The sequence below is a fragment of the Zalophus californianus genome, chromosome 16 (genome assembly GCF_009762305.2).
Source record: "Zalophus californianus isolate mZalCal1 chromosome 16, mZalCal1.pri.v2, whole genome shotgun sequence".
NCBI lineage: Eukaryota > Metazoa > Chordata > Mammalia > Carnivora > Otariidae > Zalophus > Zalophus californianus.
Window position 1 is genome coordinate 62150891 of NC_045610.1, and position 23282 is coordinate 62174172.

The 23282-nt window shown below is 46.3% G+C and overlaps 1 protein-coding gene across 3 annotated transcripts in view; it reads left to right on the forward strand.

Annotated features, from left to right (window-relative positions):
* The first annotated feature begins 3615 nt into the window (after window positions 1-3615).
* Window positions 3616-23282, forward strand: part of FOXK2 (forkhead box K2) — a 65689-nt gene continuing 46022 nt past the window's right edge. For all 3 annotated transcript variants that reach the window (XR_004819678.1, XR_004819677.1, XM_035724461.1), the window contains exon 1: window positions 3616-4031. Coding sequence is in view for 1 of the 3 variants with exons in the window: in XM_035724461.1 (XP_035580354.1) it covers window positions 3616-4031 (416 nt within the window). In the remaining 2 variants the exon portion in view is untranslated. The remainder of the gene's footprint in view (window positions 4032-23282) is intronic.

Consider the following 23282-nt stretch of genomic DNA (forward strand, 5'->3'; position numbering starts at 1 on the left):
GTCCTACATCGGGCTCCTTGCTTGGCAGAGAGCCTACTTCTCCCTCTACCTGCTCTGCCTGCTGCTCCCCCTACTTGTGCTCTGACAAAAAAAATAAAATCTTAAAAAAAAAAAAAAAAAAAGCCCCGGACATACTAAGAGATAAATCTCCAATATACTCAACTTCTTAAGTCTTTTTTTTTTTTAAAGATTTTATTTATTTATTTGAGAGAGAGAGCACATGAGAGGGGGAGGGTCAGAGGGAGAAGCAGACTCCCCACCAAGCAGGGAGCCTGATGCAGGACTCGATCCCGGGACTCCAGGATCATGACCTGAGCCGAAGGCAGTCGCTTAACCAACTGAGCCACCCAGGTGCCCCTCAACTTTAGTCTTTTTTTTTTTTTTTTTAAAGATTTTTTTTTTATTTATTTATTTGAGAGAGAGAGAATGAGAGATAGAGAGCACGAGAGGGAAGAGGGTCAGAGGGAGAAGCAGACTCCCTGCCGAGCAGGGAGCCCGATATGGGACTCGATTCCGGGACTCCAGGATCATGACCTGAGCCGAAGGCAGTCGCTTAACCAACTGAGCCACCCAGGCGCCCTCAACTTTAGTCTTAATCAAAACCTGCATATGTTTATATTGCTCTCATCAATTATGTTAACAAAAGTTGTAATACTAATTTAATCCAAGAGAAATGTTTTAACATGACACATTTGCAGGAATTGCAAATTAATGTACATATCTGTGTATGTGTGTGTCTCCAGGGGTAAATAATAAGCTCATGAATAGATACTCAAGCATAAACACATTGTATTTAGGATAAAATTTGTGGGGGAATTTGAATGGAAATGAGTTTGGGAGTAAAGGATTTTTTAAAAAGATTTTTTATTTATTTGAGAGAGTGAGAGAGCAAGAGTGGTGAGGAGGAACAGAGAGGGACAAGCAGACCCCACGCTGAGTGCTGAGCCCGACACAGGGCCGACACAGGGCTGGACCTCATGACCCCGGGACCGTGACCTGAGCCGAAACCAAGAGTCGGATGCTTAACCTACTGAGCCACCCAGGCACCCCAGGAGTAAAGGATTTAATAAAATTGAACTAAAATTAAAAGTTAACTAAGAGACTGTTTATATGTTTATAAAACATAGGCTAGTGGGTTTCAAATCACAATGGCATTCAGGATCCATTTCATACATCTAAGGAACGATGCCATAATTTATTTAAAAAGTCAATATGTATAATATTTGAGAAATTACATCCACCGCAATTATTTAAACATGATGGAAAATTTTGGTATTATCTTGAATGAGGGGGCTTAAAAGATTTCACAAAATTAGTTTATTGGATACTATGCAAAAAGCTTTGAGGACCATGGGTCCAGCTATTTCTTTCTATAGTCTGAATCATTACAAGAGACACAAATGGGTCTCCGTTTTCAATTTGTTGCACGCGGCAAGAAGGTTGACATTTTTAACAATTAAACTGCTTGAACAGTTTACTCCTTGCTTGAGCTGCCCCTTGGTTTCCCACTTCCCTAAATGAGCAGCTCCGAAATGTCTTCTGAAATGCTCGTTTCTCCTCCCATCATTCGAGGGCCTTCGGCCTGGGACACACCAGCCTATCCGCTCCTCAGAGCAGGTGCCCTTCTTCTTTGTCCAGAGGTTCCTGTGGTCTCTGGTGCACATCCTTCGGTGTCAGGTCAGACGTCTCCTCCTCTCCTCACCTCTTGGCCCCAGCACTCTGCCTTTCAGCACCCGCTCTTTGGCTGTCCTGTGTCCTTATTCACATGTATACCATGGATCCTCTGTAAGCATCTCCTCTCTCCTTCCACCCATGTCCGGCATAAACTAGATGCTCAGGACACATCCGAAAGAACAAATCCTTGTTAAGAGTCTGCGTGTGTGTCTTCCACATCTCTGCCTTCAGTGTTTTGACATAAAGAGCAGCAGGTTGCCTACCCTGTGAGCATCTTCTGGTGCTGCTTTTCCCCTCGGTCACAAGGGGTCCTGAAGGCTGGCTTCCTTCTGATCCTCTTTCACACACACTGATGGAACGTGGCTGCCTGGTTGGCTCACTGCTCCCTGTGCCTGGCATACAGTGGAGGCTTACCCAGCATCTGGAGTGGATGGAAGGCCCTGACTCTGATTTGGAGCCCTTCCTGACGGTCTCAGCACTTGGTGAGTTTTCCCCTCAGAGCTGTGTGATCTTTACCATTGCTACTTGCTTAGGGCTTGGCACCATCTAACTTTTATCAAGGTGCCTCGTGTCTACACTACGAGGATGTAATTGAAACACATCGGTGCCTGCTACAAGCTCATCCTCTGTATGTCTGCAAATCTGGGTGCCCTGCATGACGGACATCCGGTGCTGGCCAAGACTTGTGCGGAGTTTCAGGGAAGCGTGCGTAAGTTTTGCTAACAGCATACGGCACACACTCCAAACACCATGAATACCTTTATCACGGTGAAACTTCTGGAAGCCAGTAGAGGGGTCATGCCCTGAATGTGTGCACTAAAGCACAAGGAAGGCAACAACACGCTCCACGGCCACTGTCATCAGCGATTTGGAAACACTCGTTATACTTGACCGTACGCTCGTTCTTCCGTTCGACTCTATTTTGTTACTTACTTTTTACCAGACTTTAAGTAATCTACACCGACTGTGGGGCTCGAACTTACAACCGGGAGGTCAAGAGTCGCGTGCTCTACCAACCAGCCAGCCAGGCACCTTTGCATTTTGCTTTTTAAATACGAGGGGCTCTCCCACTTAGCATTCCCATACCTGTCTCAAGACCACCAGTGCATAAACACTTAACGCAACGTGCTTCTCGGTCTAGGACATTCTGCCAGACTCATGGCTCAAAAAATTCTGTACTAAACCGCGAGCACAGACCGCAAATAAAGCAAGTCAGAGTTCCGTCGTGGTGGGTGGGGTGCCCCGAGGCCTCCCGGGGGCGCTCCGAGCGCCTTCTCGTGCCCAGGTGAGATACGCCCCGCAGCTCCCCGCCCCGGCCTCCCGCGCCCCTCCTGCCCCCGGAACCCCCCGCCTCCCGCAATCCCGGGCTCCGCGTCCCCGGCCTCCGGCGCCCCAGCCCCCGCGTCCCAGCACCGCGGAGCTGACTCGGCCGTCGGCGCTCTCCCGCGGACCTCCCGCAGGGGAAGCAGTTTCCAGCTCTGCCCAAGGCCGTACGGATGCCCGCGCAGCCCACGAGCGCTCCACCCGCCCCCTGGCCCGAGCCGCGGCTCCTCGGGGCAGACGTCACGCGCCCCCCCCGCCCAGCCCGCGACGACCTCGACCCGCCACCGAGTTGCCCCGAAGCTCCGCGCCAGCCACGCTCTACCCCGGGTTTTCCAGGCCGCTGGAAGCCGCGCCTGCGCCGGGCGCCGCGGCCGGACGTGCGGGCGCTCGGCCGCCGTGCCTCGCCATTGGCCGGCCGCCGGTAGCCCCACTGCTGTGCGCCGCCGCCATTGGCCAGGACGGCCGTCAGTCAGCGGCGCCCGCCGGCTCGCAGCGCGCCGCGCGTGTCCCGCCCCTCGCCGCCGCTCGTCGCTCGCCGGCCGGCGGCCTCGCGCGGCCCTCAGCTCCGTGGCGGCGGCGGCGGCGGCGGCGGAAGGCGGCCCGGGCCCTCGCAGGCCCATGGCGGCGGCCGCGGCGCTCTCGGGCGCGGGCGGGCCTCCCGCGGGCGGCGGGGCCGGGGGCGGCGGGGGCGCGGGCGGCGGGTCCCCGCCGGGCGGCTGGGCCGTGGCGCGCCTCGAGGGCCGCGAGTTCGAGTACCTGATGAAGAAGCGCTCGGTGACCATCGGGCGCAACTCGTCGCAGGGCTCGGTGGACGTGAGCATGGGCCACTCGAGCTTCATCTCGCGGCGCCACCTCGAGATCTTCACGCCCCCGGGCGGCGGCGGCGGCCATGGCGGGGCGGCCCCGGAGCCGTCCGCGCAGCCCGGGCCCGACGCCGGCGGCGACTTCTACCTGCGCTGCTTGGGCAAGAACGGCGTGTTCGTGGACGGCGTGTTCCAGAGGCGCGGCGCGCCGCCGCTGCAGCTGCCGCGCGTGTGAGTGGGGTCGGGGGCGCGCGGGCGCGGGCGCGGGCGGGGGCGGCGGCGGCGGCCTGGCCGGCGGGGCCGCCGACCCGCGCGGGCCGCGCGGCCGGGGCCCGGGTCCGGACGCGGAGCCGCAGCCCGGCCCTTGGCCCGTGCTGGGCGCGGCCGGAGCCCGGACCCGGACCCAGCGGCGCACGCCCCGGGCGCGCTCCGGCCTCTGCTGCCCGTCGCCGCAGGCCCGGGCGGCCGTGCACGTGGGCCGCTGCCCCCTCGGGGGCCTCGCGTGCCGCGTTCGCGAGCAGCGCGGGGGTAGTGCTGGAGACGCGCGGCGCAGGCGAGCGGGGCAGCGGGCCGCGCTGAAATCGCTGTTTTCTTGGCTTCGAGGGCGAGCCTCCGCCGGGGTGGGCTGCTCCGTACTTCCCTTTTGTGCTGCGGGTTTTCGGGACTGAAATGCTCCAGGCGCATGCTTTGAGCTGCAGGGGCTCCTTTTCCCCGTCGCATGTTTAGTAACCCTAAAAACTACAGACTCTTCAAGCGCGATTCGTTTCTAAATCCGCGCTCTGCACCTTAAAATTGGGGGAAAGCTGGGTACGTCTAAAGGGACCCTGCTTTTCGGTCCGTCGATTGTTTGGGGGCTGTTGCAAGGTCACGTAGGGTGTTCGGTGAGCTTCACGGGGAGTGGTCGGCCTCCCTGCGGAACGACTCAGCTGGGTTCTCTGGCTTGACGAAGTTATCCTTTACTTTGGAAAACAGACTTGCTGCCTAGGCACTAGTAAGTATCCCTCAGGGACTCCTTTCTAGATCATTGCAAATAAAGCCTTTGTCCACAAACTGAAATTTTTTAACGGCTTTTAGTTGCTGGAAATGCTGATACGAGCTGTTACTTTCCTTAATTCCTTGACTTCTGTGCGTGCGTGCTGTCTTGTTGCGTCGATGGTCTGGAAAGTTGCACCAGCCAGTTTCTGAGTCTTTGATGGGCGTGTTCCGGAGAAGGCTGTTCGTGTGTGCGCGCCGCAGGCTGGGTAGACTCTGTTTAATCCAACAGTTTGCTGTTTACAAACAACCGGGTGTCGCAGCAAGGGAGTTTTTATATCTTTATTCTGAGGGTTTTGAGGTTTTTAAGGAAAACTGTCCTCTTGTCATCAGCCAGAACCGTTTATATTGACATGCTAAACAGAATGAGTTGACCTTTTGGTGAGGGAGCCGAAATCAGACTTTTTGAGGGGTCCAGTGCCACCCAAAGAAGGGCCGAGTGAGAGAGGCGGTGCGGTGGAGGCAGAGCCTCTGACCTTCACCGCCGGCTTGTGCAGGCGGAAGAGTCTCTAGGGCCGCCAAGGCTTCCATGAGCCCTGCGCTTCTTAGGGGCCCAGGGATTTTTTTTCACAGAAGGGTGTTGACATTTTTACAGCGTGAAATAAGTAGATAACTGGTAGGACTTTGTAGCGCCTCTCTTTTTGTAAGGCATCACTCCTACGTGGTTGGTGTAGAGTGGTAACGTATTATTGATGGAATAAACGGTGTAAAGACAGTTGGTACTAGCTCAGTGTAGATAAATTGTTTTAAAAAATCTTTTTCTTGAAATTAAACGTTTTACGAGTTCTTTTTAAGTCAGAAAGTCAGGTTGTGTAAGTTTAGTACATGTGCTGCCGAAGCGAGCACTCAAGTTCTGTAAGTTTAAAAGCATGTGTAATTTAGAGCAGTTATGCAGATTTGTCCACTGAATTGAAAATCACTGTACAAGTTAAAAAAACACGACACTCCACGGTTGGTCTCTTATTTGAATGGCAGTGATTTTAGTCTAATTCCAATTTTTGAGTGAATTTGTATTTTGTAGTTAGTGTTAAAAATTTACATACAGAGAACTTGAGAGTACATAAGTAATTTAGGCTGGAAGTATGATTTGTCATTTTATTAAAATAGCAAATAATGTATGTATTTAGGGGGAATAGAGAAAGATGAGGTCCACGATCCTGTGTGTTGGCTGTTGTATTTTAAACAGTTTGGGTAAGATCTGTTACAAATAGTTTCTCCATGATGGTTGGTGAGCAAAACCGGGATCCTCAAGTGTGTGTGGGGGGGGGGGGTTGCTGAACATGCCCATGAGTGCCAGGGCATGTGGTTTTCCAGAAAACAGGTGATTTCCACAAATCCTTGATTTTCAGCCAAGTATGTGACGCTGTGTGTACAGATGCATAAACTTCTTCCTCTCCAGGAGCATCTAAGTCACTGGAGGTGCAGGTGTTATTGGTCCTGGGGAGTTCTCTGGGGTGGGCTCAGTGGAAGAACCCTGGGCCACCTGTGTGTGTGTGGGGGGGAGGGTGCTCCTGGAAGTGAGCGGGTGGACGTGGCTTTATCGGTGTCCCTGGGCCAGTAGCCTGGTGCCAAAGAACTTAGAATTTAGGCTGGAAGGGACCTTGGGCCTGGTTGTGGAGTATGAGGTTTGCCTGGGCCTGGTGGGAGCATTTTCAATATGGTCAGTGACAGAATGAAGAATGTCCTCTTTGAGGACAGGGTTCTTATTTGTCTAGGGATCTAGTCTGGTGCCTGAGTGGGCAATAAAGTGTTTTGGGAAGATCTGCTGGGCAGGAATGTCTGGGTGTGTTGTTGCTCTTGCTGTTGCCATGGTAGCAAACTAAGTATAATTTATAAATAAAAATAAGCAACTCTTTAACAGTTGTTCAAGTACTTTGAAATGTCAAGTGAATTTGACATATTTTTGATCAGAAAGGTCCTAGAATATCTAATAGCCAAACATAAATAGAATAGGTTGAATTTGTTGTTGCCCCAAACTTTTTAACATGTGAAACTACAATTGCGTTTATTTAGAAAAGTGACCCTGTTCCTACGCTAAATTAACTGCCAATCAGTTCATGATACAGCACTACTTTCTCGTATGGCATGTTTTAACTTGCAGATTAAGTTTGGTAATGTCACATTTGAAGACTTTCTCATTAAATCAGGGATAGCATCCTCAAAGGTTGGGACTGGAGAGAGGTGAGCAGAGAGTGGCTTCTGGAGCTTTCCAGGCAAAGACTCCAAGAAAAGAACTGAAGGAACTCACAATGACGGGGTCGTGCTTAGAAGTGGGGATGGGGCCGAACCGGGGTTCCTAGAGAATATACCAGTAACAGAAAGAGGAGAATAAGCAGAGTGCCAGGTGCGGAGATGGCCTCGAAAAGTGACTCAGATGTCACCACTGTCATGTTCCACGGATATCCATGGGCTTGGTGATCAGGACCTCTTGGAGGATGAGGAAGGAGGCTGGGTGTGGGGCTGGAGAGTGAGGGGAGGTGAGGGTGTAAGAAGTTTGTGGGGCAGGGGGCTGTTGTAAGGAGGGTGGAGGTAAGAGTAGGCTTAGGAGGAGTGGAGACCCTGTGGGTCACCAGGGCTCAGTGGGTGAAGGAACCCCCGAGAGATGCGGCCGAGGCCTGGTTGGCCCACAGAGCAGACACAGATGAGGTGTGAAGAACAGGGTTCCTGGTAGGAGAAGATCCAGTGGGGCTGTCTTTGAAGACCAGAGCAGACCCACTAGTGAGGTCTGTTGTGTTTTCTTGTTCCAGGGCTTTGGGGTTGGCTGAGATGCCTTCATTTTATGACCTAAGACTGACCAACTTGTATACAAAGCTGAGAGCAGGGAACCAAGATGGCTGGACTCCGGGACCCAGGAGTGGGTGATGCGTAGTGGCATATACATAGCAGAGGGACAGAGGTGCTTTGCACTTTCAGTGCTCAGCGTATACAAATTAATTGCTCTTTAATAACCACTGTGTGTGCTTTTCTTTAAAAGCTATAATATGCTTTCATTATATTTTATCGCTGATATTGGGAACATAGGGCAGCTATTTTTATGTAATTGTTAATTTACTAAGTTAAAAATAACCCAACAAACTGGGTTAATTTCTCCTTCACCTAGTATGTAGTAATTCTTCCAGTGGTAAAACTCAGTTTATTTTATTTTATTTTTATTTATTTTTTTAACTCAGTTTATTTTAATGTTTAATGAGTGGTTTGAGACAGTTTAGATTTAAAATAACTTGAATTCATAACGCATTTTGAGAAACAAGCCTATATGACAGGACCTGTAACCTGCAGTGCTCCTATGTGTCTGACTGCATCAGGAGATGGTGAGGATGGGCTCTGGAGCTGGACACTCTGGGGCTAGATTTCACCCCTGCCACTTAATCTGTTTGAATTTTCATTCTCTCTTGTGTAATATGGGATAACTGTCTGACATTGCGTGACACAATTAGCTCTGTGTCTGTGTCCTTCCTCCACCAGGGGCTGCGTGTGTTTTGTCCATCACAGTGTCCTGGTGTGAAGGGGCCCATGAGGACTTAATGTGCCAGAAATGTGACACAAGGGCAGCAGTGTTCCTGAGGGCCAGCATTCTTCATCTTGCTCATAGCTCTATACACATGCACACATGCCTGCAGTAAATTGATCTAGGGCCTCTTGGAGTAGTGAGTGAAGTTTGAAGTTCCTTCAGCTGGGAGAGGTTGCCCCCTCCTTCCTAGCACCAAAGCATAAGAACAGGCGATGGGATGTGGTCGGTGTTATCCAGCAGGCTGGGCCAGGAGAGGTCCATTGGGGGTACCCTTCTTCTTGAAACTTCTGTTCTGGTTCTGTTCCGATCCAAACTGTAAGCATCACCATAAAACTTCCTGATTCAGGAGAAAAGGAAAAATTCCTTTGCCTTGGGTACAAAGTCAGGGAAGGGAACTGATTGAAAGTTGTGTCCTGTTTGTGGTCTGATTTGAAGGATACTTGTTCATTAATGCCATTGGCTAAACTGTTATTTTGGAAATTAAGGATGGCTTCTCTCCTCAGTTGAAGAACTTTGTAATTTACAATGTACTGTTTTTCTTTTTCTTTTTTTAAAGATTTTATTTATTTATTTGACAGAGAGACAAAACGAGAGAGGGAACACAAGCAGGGGGAGTGGGAGAGGGAGAAGCAGGCTTCCTGCGGGGGGGCTCGATCTCAGGACCCTGGGATATGACCTGAGCTGAAGGCAGACGCTTAACGACTGAGCCACCTGGGCGCCCCTGTTTTTCTTTTTAAAACTGCTTTTTTATTGAAGTGTAAGGAACCATATATACTTTTGAAACTTGGGCTATGGTTTCTTCCTGGGAGTCAGTACAGACCTGAAGCTGGGCTCCTCTGCAGGCCTGTCATGTCACCTGAGTGCTTTCCAGGCTGACAGTGGTGCTCAGGACCCTTAGTAGTAGTAGGTCATGGAGCCTGTTCTCAGGACTAGCAGCCCCCCGCCCCGCCCCTTTGTGCTGTCAGGCTACAGGAGGCAGAGATGTTCCCTCCTCATCATCTTGTGCTGTAACTCACCTTGCTCAAGTTTCTTTCTGCTGGTCTTCCATGGTGTGGGGACCGGGTCCTGTATGTGTTTGTATCCCTCTGGAAACGGCACAGAGCTATCATCACTTGGTTTATATCCAAAATATGTGTACCCACGGAGTGCTGATTTAGGATGTTACTGTTACGTGAACATTCTCAAGGGCTGGTCATCTATCTAGTGATGGGATTCCAGTCAGACCTGATTCCCCCAATTACCAGTTCCTCCCATCTAGATCCACAGTTGGAGAAGCTCAGCAAAGCTTCATGCATAATTGGTGGAAATATTCCAGAAGATGAGGCTATTATAGTAACAACAGATTTTCCATTGTGAAAATGCAACAATTCTTGTTTTGCTGAGGAGAAAGGTGTTTTTGTTTTTTTGTTTTTTTTAAATGAAGAAAAGATGGTTTCTAAAATGAGGACTCTTAATGAAAGCATCAACATCTTGGGTAGTAGTCTTAGCTGTTTAACTTAATTTCTGCATAGCTCATGTTTTCTTTTATGTTTGGGTTTTGGAGCAGTTTACAGTATCTTTAATAATGATAATATAGTTAAGTCAGCTCCCACACTTCTGGTCCCAGTTTTTGATGAGGATTTTTTGAATATGCTAATGAAACAATACACCAGGGCTTAAGGCACACATCACCAATTCTGTGATTTGAAGCAGTTTGAGCACCACGACAAGGTGCTAACTGCTGTCATCCCAGGAAGTGCCCGCATGGGGAGATTAGGAAGCACTTTTTAGAAACCTGCCTTTCCTGGGGTGCCTGGGTGGCTCAGTCAGTTAAGTGTCCCAACTCTTGGTTTCAGTTTAGGTCATGATCTTGGGGTCATGAGATCTAGCCCCAGGTCAGGCTCTGTGGTCATCATGGAGTCTGGTTGAGATTCTCTTTCTCCCTCTGTTCCCTTCCCTCCCCCAACCCCTTGCGTGCATACTTTCTCTCAAAGAAAGAAAGAAAGAAAGAAAGAAAGAAAGCTGCCTTTCCTATATGCATCAGTTTCTAGAGTGTATGTGTGGTGCTCTGCTGAGAATTCCATAGGGATTTTAGACATTATTTGGGTTTTTTGTCATTTGGGACAGAATGCTTGTGTGTCTTACCCAGTGAAAGGTATCAGAAGTACAACGGTGGTTCTTACCAGGGCCCCCTCCCCTCCGTGGGACATCTGGCAATATCTGGAGACATGCCAGGTTGGCACAACTGAGAGTGGGGTGCTGTTTCTGGCATCTAGTGGGCCAGGCCAGGGACGTTGCTAAAAATATTATAATGCACAGGATAGTCCCTCCCCCACAACAGATAATGATCCAACCCCAAATGTCAGTAGTGGGAAGACACACTCCCCCCACCCCCAGCACAGTCTTAGGGTAGTTGATAACAGCAGTTGGATATCATTCTTAGCACTATTGTGAGTGAATCTTAGTAATTTTTTACAGATCATACCTACTTAAAACCTTGAAGCTAACCACGCATATGTTTCAAAATTCAGTGGCAGGCACCTTTCTAAAATGAAGCCTGATGTGGAATCACTCCCTTTGCAGTTTTGGAAGGACACGCACAGAAGAACACCTTCTGTAAATCTTAGCTAGGTTTTAAGATTGGTCTTAGTATTTTAAGGAGTAGCCCAGTGTTCTCCCTCTTGGAATATGTACTCTCAGGCATATCTTATTGGTAAAATTATTCTGAAAACATTTACAGTTAATGGGGGAAAAGAGACACATTGAATTGTTCTGGTGGGTGGGGTTTTTGTGTGTGTGTGTGTTGGTTTTCCTGAAAAATGAACTGATGATATGAGGGAGTATGACATTAGTGTCATACCAGAGACTACTGTCAGATGCCATTTTCTCATGGTATTTTGTTATAATAATTGGCAGTTTGAAATTCATCTTTTGACTTTTACTTGAACAGATGGGATACAAAAAACCCTAAACAAATAAGTTGGACACTTACTGTTATATTTTTTTGGTCTTTTTCAGTATATAGTAGCATTTTGAGTGTGTAGGTGATGTTGAGTGTGTAGGTGGTGCAAAAATACTGCATTTTTCCTGTGTCCTGTATTTTCTCTGCAAACATTTTTGCTACATAACTAATTGACTGTAGGGCAATCTTGCTGTAAAAGATAAAATCGTGAAAAATAAAAAGAACATTTATTAAAAAGGACTCAAAGAAACATGAATAATGAATAACAAAATTAAAAAGACATTATTGCTGAGAAGACCGGTTGAGTGCATGTATCTCAGTGCCTGGTGACCAGTAGGTGCTAGGTCAGTCTTAGGTCCTCTCTCTGTTCTGTGGAGGCAGCTTTCCAGGGTCTTCGCTTAAGAGCCACATCTCCGAGGTTGCTTGTTCTTTCCTCTGTCTTTCCACAAACCTCTCCACATAGGAAAGATTGAGGGTGAGGTAAGAATGAGTAATGCAGGCATTCATTAGTGAACAGTTGCATAGCACTGCTTGGACAAGAGAGGTGAGAGCCTCCTCCCCATGTGATCAGGCTATTTAATCTCTCAGCCTCACGGTCCTCTTCTGTAAACATGGATATTACTGAATCAACTTCATGGGGTTGTGGTGTGGATTGCCTTTGCCTGATACAGGAGAATAGGCCGAGTAAGCATTAATATTTCTTTAAAGAAAAAAATTTAAATTTCTTGTCTCAAGTATTTTGATTGGAGAATTTAACCCATTTATGTTTAAAGTAATTACTGTAAGGGAAGACTTCTGCTGTTTTGCTGTTCTTTATGTCTTACAGCTTTGTTGTCCTTCATTTTCTTCCTAACTGCTTGATTCTATGTTTAATTGGCCTGCCTTCCTTCCTTCCTTTTTTCTTTCTCTCTTTGTTTTTCTTTCTTTCTTTTTCTTTCTGTAGTAAACTGTTGTGATTCTCTTCTCATATCCTTTTGTGTATATTTTAAAGATTTTCTTTGTGGTTACCATGGGGATTATATTTAACATCCTAAATTTATTTATTTTATTTTATTTTTTAAGATTTTATTTAGTTATTTGACAGAGAGAGAGACAGCGAGAGAGGGAACACAAGCAGGGAGCCCGATGTGGGACTCGATCCCAGGACCTCGGGATCATGACCTGAGCCGAAGGCAGACACTCAGCAACTGAGCCTCCCAGGCGCCCTAACGACCTAGATTTAAAGCCATCTATTTTGAAATGATACCAACCTCAAAAACTCTCCTCCTGTATATCTCCTTCCTCCTCCCTTTTATGTTGTCACAGATTACGTCTTTATACATTGTATGCCAAATAACATATTTGTAATTTTTTATGCATTTGTATTTTGAATCCTGTAGGAAATCAAAAGTGGTACTACAAACCAAAATGACAATAATATTCACTTTTATACTTTCTTATGTATTTACCTTCACTGGAGCTTTTTATTTCTTCATATGGTTTTGAGTAACTGTTTAGTGATCTTTTATTTCCACCTGAGGACTCCCTTTAGCTTTTCTTGTAGGGCAGGTCTAGTGTTAATGAACTCCCTCAATTTTTTTTTTTTAATTGAGGAATGTCTTAATTTCTCTCTCGTTTTTGAAGGACGGGTTTGCCAGATATAATTCTCAGCTGACAGTTTTAATGTTTTAATTAATTTATTTTTTTTTAGCACTTTAAATGTCATCTCACTGTCTTCCAGCCTTCATGGCTTCTGATGAGAAACCAGCCATTAACCTTATTGAGAGTCCTTGTATGTGACAGGTTACTTCTCTCTCACTGCTTTCAAGATTCTCTGTCTTTTGGTGGTTAATTATAATGTCTTGATATGGGTCCTTTGAGTTTATCCTACTTGGAGTTCATGGAGTTTCTTGGGTTTGTAGGTTTTTATGTCTTTCATCAGATTTGGGATGTTTTCGGCCTTTATTTTTTCAAATATTTTCCTTCTACCTCTTTTTCTTTTCTTCTTTTGGGACTCCCATAATGTGTATGTTGGTCTACTTATTGATGTCCCATGAGTCCTTTAAGGCTCTTTTCAGTCTTTTTTTTTTCCTTACTGCTCCTCAGACTTGATAATTTCAGTTATCCTATCTTTATGTTTGTGGATTCTTTGTTCTGCCTTCTCAAACGTGCTGCTGGACCACTATGGTAAATTTTTCATTTCATTTACAGTACTTTTCAACTTCAAGATTGCTGTTTTGTCCCTTCTTAATAATTTGTTTTTTTCATTCCTTTGTAATTTTCCTGACTTCCTTTAGTTCTTTGTGTTTTTGTTTAGTTATTTGAGCACATAACATGATGTGGTTGTTTTTTTGAAACTTTTTTTTTTTTTTTTTTTTTAGAGTAATCTCTACACCCAACGTGGGGCTCTAATTTACAACCCTGAGATCAGGAGTCGTATGCTCTACCAGCTGATTCAGCCAGGTGCCAGTGACATGGTTGTTTTAAAGTCTTTGTCTAGCAAGGCCTATGTCTCACCTTCTTCAGAGATGGTTTCTGTTCATTTATTTTGTTCTTTTGACTGAGTCATGCTTTCCTGGTTCTTTGCGTGCCTTTTGATTTTGTTGTCTTTGAAAACTGGACATTTGGTTATTAGAATGTAATGACTCTGGAAATCAGATTCTCGTTCCCTAAGGTTTGTTGTTTTTTATCTGTTGAAGGCTGTAGGAGTTCTCTTTGCCTAGTGACTTATCCAGACTGTTATTCCAAAGACTATTTTCCTTGACAGGGTAGTCCCTGAAGTCCTGTTTCATATCTTGTGTTTAACTGGTGTTTCGACAGAGATTTCCTGAACATAAGCAGCTCTCCTATCTCCCATTCTTTGCATATTGGCTCTGTGCCTGGGCCCTCCTTCAGCTCTTGATCAGGCTTGCACTGTGCATAGGGATCAGCCCAAGGTGAAAACCCGGGGTCTTCTCAGGTCTTGTATAAGCATGCATCTTGCCCTGGACATGTGTGCAGTATTCTGAACTTCCTAGTATGACCTGTTACTTTTGAATGTCCTGATTTCCCCGAGAAACTCTCCCTAGGTTTTGCCTTAACAGTGTATTGTATGTTTAGACTGATCTTTTGCCACAGGTTCTGAGGGTTGTTATTCAACTTGCAGTGTTTTCAAGCTTTTTCAGCCTGAGTTTTGATGTAAATGATACACCAGAAGAGTGCCTGTGTCATTCCTTCAGGTAGTCTGTGACAGGTTAGAATAGACATACACAATAAATAGTGAACAAAGTCTGTTCTGTTCCCTAGAACCAGGAAAACAGCCCCATATTGGCAACCCTGTTACCACTTTAAGACCGTGTTTACTTTAAGACCATTACTTTAAGACCTTTTAGGCTTTAAGGCCATTTGTGCTTCAAGATCAAGGCCTGCTGCTTCCCTGCCAGAGAGAGAGGCAGGGGCAGCAAAATCTAAAACCTGCCTGCCGTTCCGTGGTACCTCTTTCCTGATTCAGCACTTGGTGGTTGCAGACTTCTGACTGCCTTGCAGAGTTTTCACAAATTGGTTCTGACAGCTGCTGCATGTTTTCCAGTGTTTGTGTGTGTGTTTATGTGTGGGGTGAGGGTGAATGAGAACTTGGAGCTTCTTAATGGGCTGTTCCGCTGATGTCATTCCTGATGGTCAGTTGTTTTTTGTTTTTTTTTTAAGATTTATTTATTTATTTATTTGACAGACAGAGACATAGCAAGAGAGGGAACACAAGCAGGGGGAGTGAGAGAGGGAGAAGCAGGCTTCCCGCCGAGCAGGGAGCCCGATGCGGGGCTTGATCCCAGGACCCTGGGATCATGACCCGAGCGGAAGGCAGATGCTTAACGACTGAGCCAGCCAGGCGCCCCCTGATGGTCAGTTTTTTTGAGTGAAAATTTTAATTCTTTTAATTCTCATTTTTTGTCATTTTGCACTGAGTGTGAAATAGTAGCAGTTCTTTTTCTTGGATTTAGTGATGTGACATTTTAATAAAATCAAATTTATTATCCCATTTTTATTTTTATTTTTTAAAGATTTTATTTATTTATTAGAGAAAGAGAGAGAGCATGAGGGGGGGAGGGTCAGAGGGAGAAGCAGACTCCCCGCTGAGCAGGGAGCCCGATGCGGGACTCGATCCCAGGACTCCAGGATCATGACCTGAGCCTGAGCCGAAGGCAGTCGCTTAACCAACTGAGCCACCCAGGCACCCTATCTCATTTTTAAAAAGTGAAATAGAGTTTGAAAAAATTTCTTAATTACCTCGAGTGCAAAATAACATGAAAGTCAGACTGTCATTCTTAATAAGTCAGTCTTGGCGGGGCGCCTGGGTGGCTCAGTCAGTGAAGCATCTGCCTTCGGCTCAGGTCATGATCTCAGGGTCCTGGGCTCGAGCCCCACATCAGGCTCCTTGCTCAGCAGAGTCTGCTTCTCCCTTTCCCTCTGACCCTCCTTCCCCCTTGGACACCTTCACTCTCTTTCTCTGTGTCTCAGTTAAAATAAATAAAATCTCCTGGGTGGCTCAGTCAGTTAAGCGACTGCCTTTGGCTCAGGTCATGATCCCAGGATCCTGGGATCGAGCCCCGCATCGGGCTCCCTGCTCAGCAGAAAGCCTGCTTCTCCCTTTCCCTCTGCCTGCCCCTCTGCCGACCTTTGCTCTTTGCCTCTCTGTCAAATAAATAAATAAAAAATATCTTTAAAACAAAAATTAAGTCTATCTTGGCTGTTAGTAATTTGAATCAGGAAATATGAAATTCTTCATTGGTCTTATACTGTGGATATGTTGATTTCATTTTCTTTGAAATCGCTCCCCTTCAAGCCAAGACCATAATAGTGATTTTTGTTAAAGAAATGTTTCCAAATACCCGAGTCCTAGGAAGAACATTTTGCTTTAACATAAAGGAAGAAATAATTTTGCATTTAAGTTGTTGTAATGTTTTAAAATGTTACCATGTATGTAGCACGCCAGTGGGGAGGATGGAATTCTTACCTATGCTTGGTGATGAAGATGGGAGAGCAGCTGCCCATGAGGGCACACTGGCTTTCCCAGCACCTGCTCTCAGTTGCTCTATGGATTCTGTTGAATTGACTTTTTTTTTTTTTTAAGATTTTATTTATTAGAGAGAGAACGCCCAAGTGTGGGGGGGGGGGCGGGGAGGAGCAGAGGGAGAGAGAGAATCCTGAGCAGACTCCAAGCTGAGCGTGGAGCCTGACACAGGGCTGGATCCCATGACCCTGAGACCATGACCTGACCTGAAATCAAGAGTCAGCCGCTCACCTGACAGCCATCCAGGCGCCCCCTCTGTTGAATTGATTCTTGTCCCTATTTTAGGAGAGAATTGAGACTTGGAGGGTGTTAATCCAAAGATGCAAGGCTTAGAAGTGCTGGATTCAAACCCACATCCAGTTTTTTTGCCATTGTTTTTAATTACTAAGCTCTGTTCAAAGCCAAAAAACAGCCATTAATTAGAAGATTGGAAAATCTACAAGACAAACTAAAATAGGTTTTTAAATTGCACTAATTTATCTAATGTTTTTTTGGCATTTAGATTATGTAAGCTACACTATGCTCAAGGAAATACCATATAGCTATTAAAGTGTATTTATCCACATAGAAAGAAGTTCCCATATTTAGCCACAAAACTTCGGGAACAGTATGTGTGGAGTAATTGCATTGGTGGAATTATATGTAAGTGTTTGTGTGTGGTATACCCAATGCATACCTGGATTTAAAACACCATTAAGGGGTGCCTGGGTGGCTCAGTCAATTAAGCGTCTGCCTTCGGCTCAGGTCATGATCCCAAAGTCCCGGGATTGAGCCCACATCGGGGCTCCCTGCGCTGCAGGGAGTCTGCTTCTCCCTCTGCCCCTCCCCCTGCTCATACTCTTTCTCTCTCTCTCTCAGATAAATAAATAAAATCTTTTATTTTTAAAAAGATTTAATTAATTAATTAATTTATTTATTTATTTGACAGAGAGGGAGAGAACAAGCAGGGGCAGCGTCCTGGGATTGAGCCCCACGTCAGGCTCCCTGCCCAGCCCAGGAGTCTGCTTCTCCCCGTCCCCCTGCTCATGCTCTCTTTCTCACTCACTCTCTTTCAATTAAATATGTAAAATCTTTAAAAATAATCACCAGTTCTCAAAAATCTGAGGTTTGCCCTTCTGCTCTGAAGGAGGAATAAGAAGTAATGTGGAATCAGTTATTGGTGTAAATGCTATATGGCCCCCACATGTTGAGGTTTCTGTGTTTTGTTTGAGTTGCTGTCATAGGGCAGTATAATAGGAATTTTAGTCCTTTTCTGGCTTTCTGATTAGCAAAGAAAATCAGATTCATGAAAAGTAAGTTGTTGAGGGGCACCTGGGTGGCTCAGCCATGTCTGCCTTCAGCTCAGGTCATGATCCCAGGGTCCTGGGATCGAGCCCTGCACCGGGATCCCTGCTCAACGGAAGGCCTGCTTCTCCCTTTCCCACTACCCCCTGCTTGCGTTCCCTCTCTTGCTGTCTCTCTCTGTCTGTCAAAAAATAAAAACAAATCTTAAAAAAATAAGTTGTTATTGGGGCTTGTGCTAAAGATTTTTTTTTCTAAGATTTTATTTATTTGACAGAGAGATAGCGAGAGCAGGAACGCGAGCAGGGGGAGTGGGAGCGGGAGAAGCCGGCTTCGCACCAAGCAGGGAGCCCGATGCGGGGCTCGATCCCAGGACCCTGGGATCATGACCTGAGCTGAAGGCACACGCTTAATGGCTGAGCCCACCCAGGCGCTCCCTGCTAAAGATTTTATCTATGGACACAAAGATTTTTCCTTTTCATTTTTGAAAAGGAGGGATTGCTTCTCCTGATTATGTGCCAGACCTTCCTGTCTGTTGTTGGCATCTATTTCTGAGTCACTCTTCTCCTACCCTGTAGTAATGTGTCTTTTTTTTTTTTTTGGATGTCTGGGCACCTGTCCTTGCTCTGGTTGGGGTGAGCCCAGGGGTCTTGGGTGGCGATTGAGGCAGCACAGGGGCTGCAGGGCACCTCTCTTGTTTAGAGGTAAATACTTTAAACTATAGTACAAACATTGTTCCATTTTGATCTCAGATCTCTCCTTCATAGTGAGCTAGGGTCCATGAGGAAACTGCTTTTTTTGAGTGGAGTGCATAGTTGTTCAGCTCCTTCATGCGGAGCTGTGATGTGAGGGCCAAGGAGACATGGCCCTGCCTTGGCAGAAGGCAGAAATGTTGTTGTAGTCACCGTGGGGGGCAGGGAGGCCCAGGGCAGTTGGCATAAGACAGTCTAGAAAGCTGTGTATATTGACAGATGGGCCGGGGGCCTGGGGCTGGGTAGCACCTTGCCTGTCTGGGATTTTGTCCTTCACCATCCAGGGACCTCTGGTGGTGAGCAGAAGGGCGATCCCATGACCACATAGTGGGCCTGTGCCTGAGGAGAGGGGGCCTGGATGGCAGAGCCAGGCCTGAGTCTGGCCACTGGTGACCAGACACAGAAGCTAGCAGGGGTTTAAACAGGAGGCTGGTCTGCAGAACCTTGGGCAGACCATGGGACAGAGATCTTTTGGGATTCTAGAAGGGTGACCCCGTGGTTATCACTCAGTTCCTGGCGTCCCCCACAAAGGCTGGGCATTGTTGCCCCTCCACACGGATCCTGTTTCTGCAGAGAAACATGCACATTTCTTGCTTTCAGATCAGGTTTTGCAGCCAAACAAATAACACCAAAAGCAGGCTTTGGGGATTTCAGAATTGTAGATGAGTGATTGTGAACCTATAGAGTGTATTTCTCTTTTGTTCTAAAAATGCAAACTCACTGTGGCTCTTGTCTTCATGGTTTCTGATGGCCAGCAGAACCCTAGCCATCACCTCTGCATTCCAGGCAGCAGGATGGGCACTTTCCAAAGTCCCAGGTACTTCTGTGCATTTTCTTGCCTCATGCTGGGATTTATGGCCGTACTTGGCTGCCTGGGAGTAGGGAAGCAGGCACCGGTAGGTGCTCTTGCAATGAGGGAGGAGCAGGGGTGTTGGGCAGCTTGCAGAGGTGAGGGAATTGTGGGTGCCAGGCATACTTCCGGGCTTCAGTTGATGGTTCTTGTTGATGCTGTTGATGGAGTCTGAACACCCGAGGCAGAGCAAGTGCTAAGCTCTACTGGGGAGTATAACATGGAGTCTCCTGGCTGGCTTCTGTGCATTTGGGCATTAAGATTCTAATCCTGTGGGTTGGTTTTTGTTTATTTGTTCTTTTCTGGTTTTGCCCTTCATTTTGTGTTTCTTGTCTTGGGCCCGTTATGATCTGTGGAGTGCTAGAATCCAAGCTGGGTGAAGTAGCAGCTCCACCATGGAGATGTATGGGCTGAGGTGGTCTCAGGTGCTTCTCGACTGTGATGTCTCTCTTCCCCTCTGTGGTATTTCTCGGTGGTGGTACCCTTAGTCTCCGCAGACATGAGTTATGAATTCACTCCTGGCTGGAGGGAGAGCAGCCGAGGGAGGGGAAGGACCTACGCTTGTGTTCCCCGGAGTCACCTGTTCGACAGGTGAGAAGTGAGAAGAGGTGGAAGCACACCGCTTGGTTCTGCGTGGGCCTTGAGCCGCAGTGGACGGGGTGCGGAGACCAGCAGCCTCATCAGGACCACGTGGGTGTGGAGTGGCACCAGGTCCTTGTCAGAGGGCAGTGTGTGCCCCATGAGGAGGTCCTGGGAGTAAACCCACACCTCATAGCCACCCTAACCCATGGGAAGTGGTTGGATTTCGTTTGGACCTGTTAAATTGGAGGTGATGAGAAATCCCTCAGGGTTGTACTAAGGCACAGATTACTTTGGCTTTTGCAATTTTGACAGCTGAAAGCACAGCATCTTATGTGGTAAACCCAGTAGGATGTGCTCTCAGACTTGTGGGGCCTGTTGTCGAAGTGTCCCTGCCCAAATTCAGGATTCTTATCCCTTCGTGCCCCATTCTCCCTTTGCTCCCTCCCTCCAGGAAGCATGGAAGGTACAGGATTGTGTCTTGTCTCACACCCCCTTGCTGGCTTCATTACCGTCATCGTGGTGACATGTTGGCCCTGCTTCTTGCTGGTAGAATTAAAAAATATCCATGCTTGACCTCCCTCCCCCTTCAGAGACTGGTTAACTAGGGAAGCGGGGGCCATGGGGTGTGTGTGTGTATTTTGAAAAAAATCTCCAGCAGCTTCTGGCAGGCACTCAAGGTTAGAAAGCACCGTTTAGGAGAAAGAATTTAGAACTTAGCAGTTGGTTGCAGGTTTTTTGTGCTGGAGTGCATCAAGCTAATCTGGCACTTGGTTGAGGGCCAACCACCAGCCTACTGATTGGGACTGTGGGCTAGAGTTTTGGGTACCCATTTAGGAGAGTAAGGTCCAAGGAATTCATATACTTGTTGAATTGGTATGATGCTGGTGGTCTTTAAAATGTTCAAGTAAAGTTTATTTTAGAATATTAAAAAGTTTGGGGCACCTGGGTGGCTCAGTTGGTTAAGCGACTGCCTTCGGCTCAGGTCATGATCCTGGAGTCCCGCGATCGAGTCCCGCATCGGGCTCCCTCCTCAGCAGGGCGTCTGCTTCTCCCTCTAACCCTCCCTCCTCTCATGTGCTCTCTCTCTCTCTCATTCTCTCTCTCAAATAAATAAATCTTTTTAAAAAATATTAAGTTCTAAGTAATATAAAATAATGCTTGTGATAGAACATTTTGAACTGTAAAAATGGTTAAGAAAAATCACTTATAATCCCCCCACCCAGAGTAGCCATTGTTAATACAAAATGTATGCATTACTCTATGAATAGGTTTGAATTTTTTATTTTTTGAATTTGCTTTTAAATGGTAGCTTTAAATCCTATTATAGGTAGGATTTTTGTCTCCTCTTTTTATTCAGCATGAGTTTTTTCCTATGGTGTTAACTCTTTAAACATCCATTGTAATTGGCTGCAAGAGCTTCTGTATATTTGACACGTATGATTTACTTTACCATCCTCCATTATTCAGCATTTAGATTAATTATTTTTGCTATTGCAAACAATATTGGCAACTGAATTTTAAAGTACTAGATTCTTGGTAATGATGTTCCTGTGTTGAATGCATGTTTCCATTTTAAATGTTCCCTGCTTTCTTTTTATTAAAAATATTAAACACGTAGTACCATTAAATTCATTTTGCAAAAGGAAAGATCACCCCGAGTCTACCATTCCCACACTCACCTTCATTATCCAGAATCCTTTTGTTTATCCAGTTTCCTTTTGTTGTCCGTTCTCTGCATGTGGATGCAGTTCGTGGGATGGGTGAAAGGTGGCAAGCTGTTCTGGACTGCTGTGTGGGGGCTCCTCTCTGTAGCATTGGGGTATAAAATGAACAAAGTGTTCTGCACCATGTTTTGTATGGAATAAAAACCCCACCAAATTTAGGGTATTTCTTCTAGCCGGGCCCTCCTGAGCCAGGCTCTGCCATGGACACAGTGAGGATGGGCTCCCGGCCCAACAGTCAGGCTCAGTCCTGGAGAGTCTTCATGTTCTCTATTTCTTGGTTTATTTTCTGGCGGAGAGAGAAAACCCTTGGGAATTTTTTTAAACTAGGAGGCAGTGAGGTTTCTTTTTGAAGTGGAAAACTTGACATGGGGATAGGAGGAAGAAATGGGGGAGGGTTGAGGCTTTTACAGTTACGAAGCTGGCTTCTGGGTCGGATATTTCTATTTAAATTTGGCTTATTTGAAGTCACTGGTATTTTAAATTTGCAACTGCGGCTTGAATGCTGAATTTTATTTATTTAAAAAAGATTTTAATTTTTATTAAAAAAATTTTTTTTATTTTTAAGTAATCTCTGTGCCCAACATGGGGCTTGAACTCACAACCTTGAGATCAGAAGTTGCATGCTCTACTGACAGAGCCAGCCAGGTGCCCCTAAATGCAAAATTTTACTTATTTGTAATTATTTTTCTTTTAAAGGCGGTGGGGAGTGCACTAAAGAGAGGGAGTGCGTGCATGCGCTTAGGGAGGTGGGGGGAGGCGCAGAGGGAGAGAGAACCTTAGGCAGGCTCCACACCCAGTGTGGTGCCCACCCGGGGCTTGATCTCCCGACCCTGAGATCATGACCTGAGCCAAAATCAAGAGTTGGATCCTTAACTGACTGAGCTACCCAGGTGCCCCAAATGCTAATTTTTTTTTTTTTTAAGATTTTATTTATTTATTTGACAGAGAGAGACACAGCGAGAGAGGGAACACAAGCAGGGGAGTGGGAGAGGGAGAAGCAGGCTCCCCACGGAGCATGGAGCCCGATGCGGGGCTCGATCCCAGGACCCCGGCATCACGACCTGAGCCGAAGGCAGACGCTCAACCAGCTGAGCCACCCAGGCGCCCCCCAAATGCTAAATTTTAAAACTTACTTATGTTGAGATGAACTGCAAAGAATAATGTGTTAAACCTTTTTTTTTTTTGCTTATATGTAGAACCGAAGAAAAGAATAAAATTTCAGTAAAATTATTAATTGTGGACCTAGTGACATTTGCTTCATTGTGTGTGTCATTTGTCATAGTAAGAGGAGGCTTAGAGAAGGAGCAGCACAGATCTCATTGAGTACACCTATAAACACTACTTCTTCAAATCTCATTCCTAGCAGCATTCTTTCTTTTAGTTGTACCTTCTTTTTAACATAGTCGTGGACTGCTAAAAGCTAACTGCTTCAGAGTGAGACATTTTAAAAGTTATCAATAATATCAGATACAGTCCTTCCTCTTCCTTTCCCCCTCTCAGAGAAGAATTAGAAAAAATCAGTGGGAAGGTGAAGACTGTAGAAGAAAGTGCTTGACAGAATCCCCTTCTGGGCCAAACCTCTGAAATGTTTTATACTGTATAATTGTAGAGTAGTTTATCAGTTTCAAATGTAAAAGAAACTAATGTTCATTATAGAAAATTTACAAGGGGCAGAAGAAAAAACTGTACTTTCTAAAATGTAACATTTTATAAGTATTTTTTCAGTATTAAAATTTATTTTAAAATAATTTCAAACTTCTACAAAATTTCAAGAATAATGTAG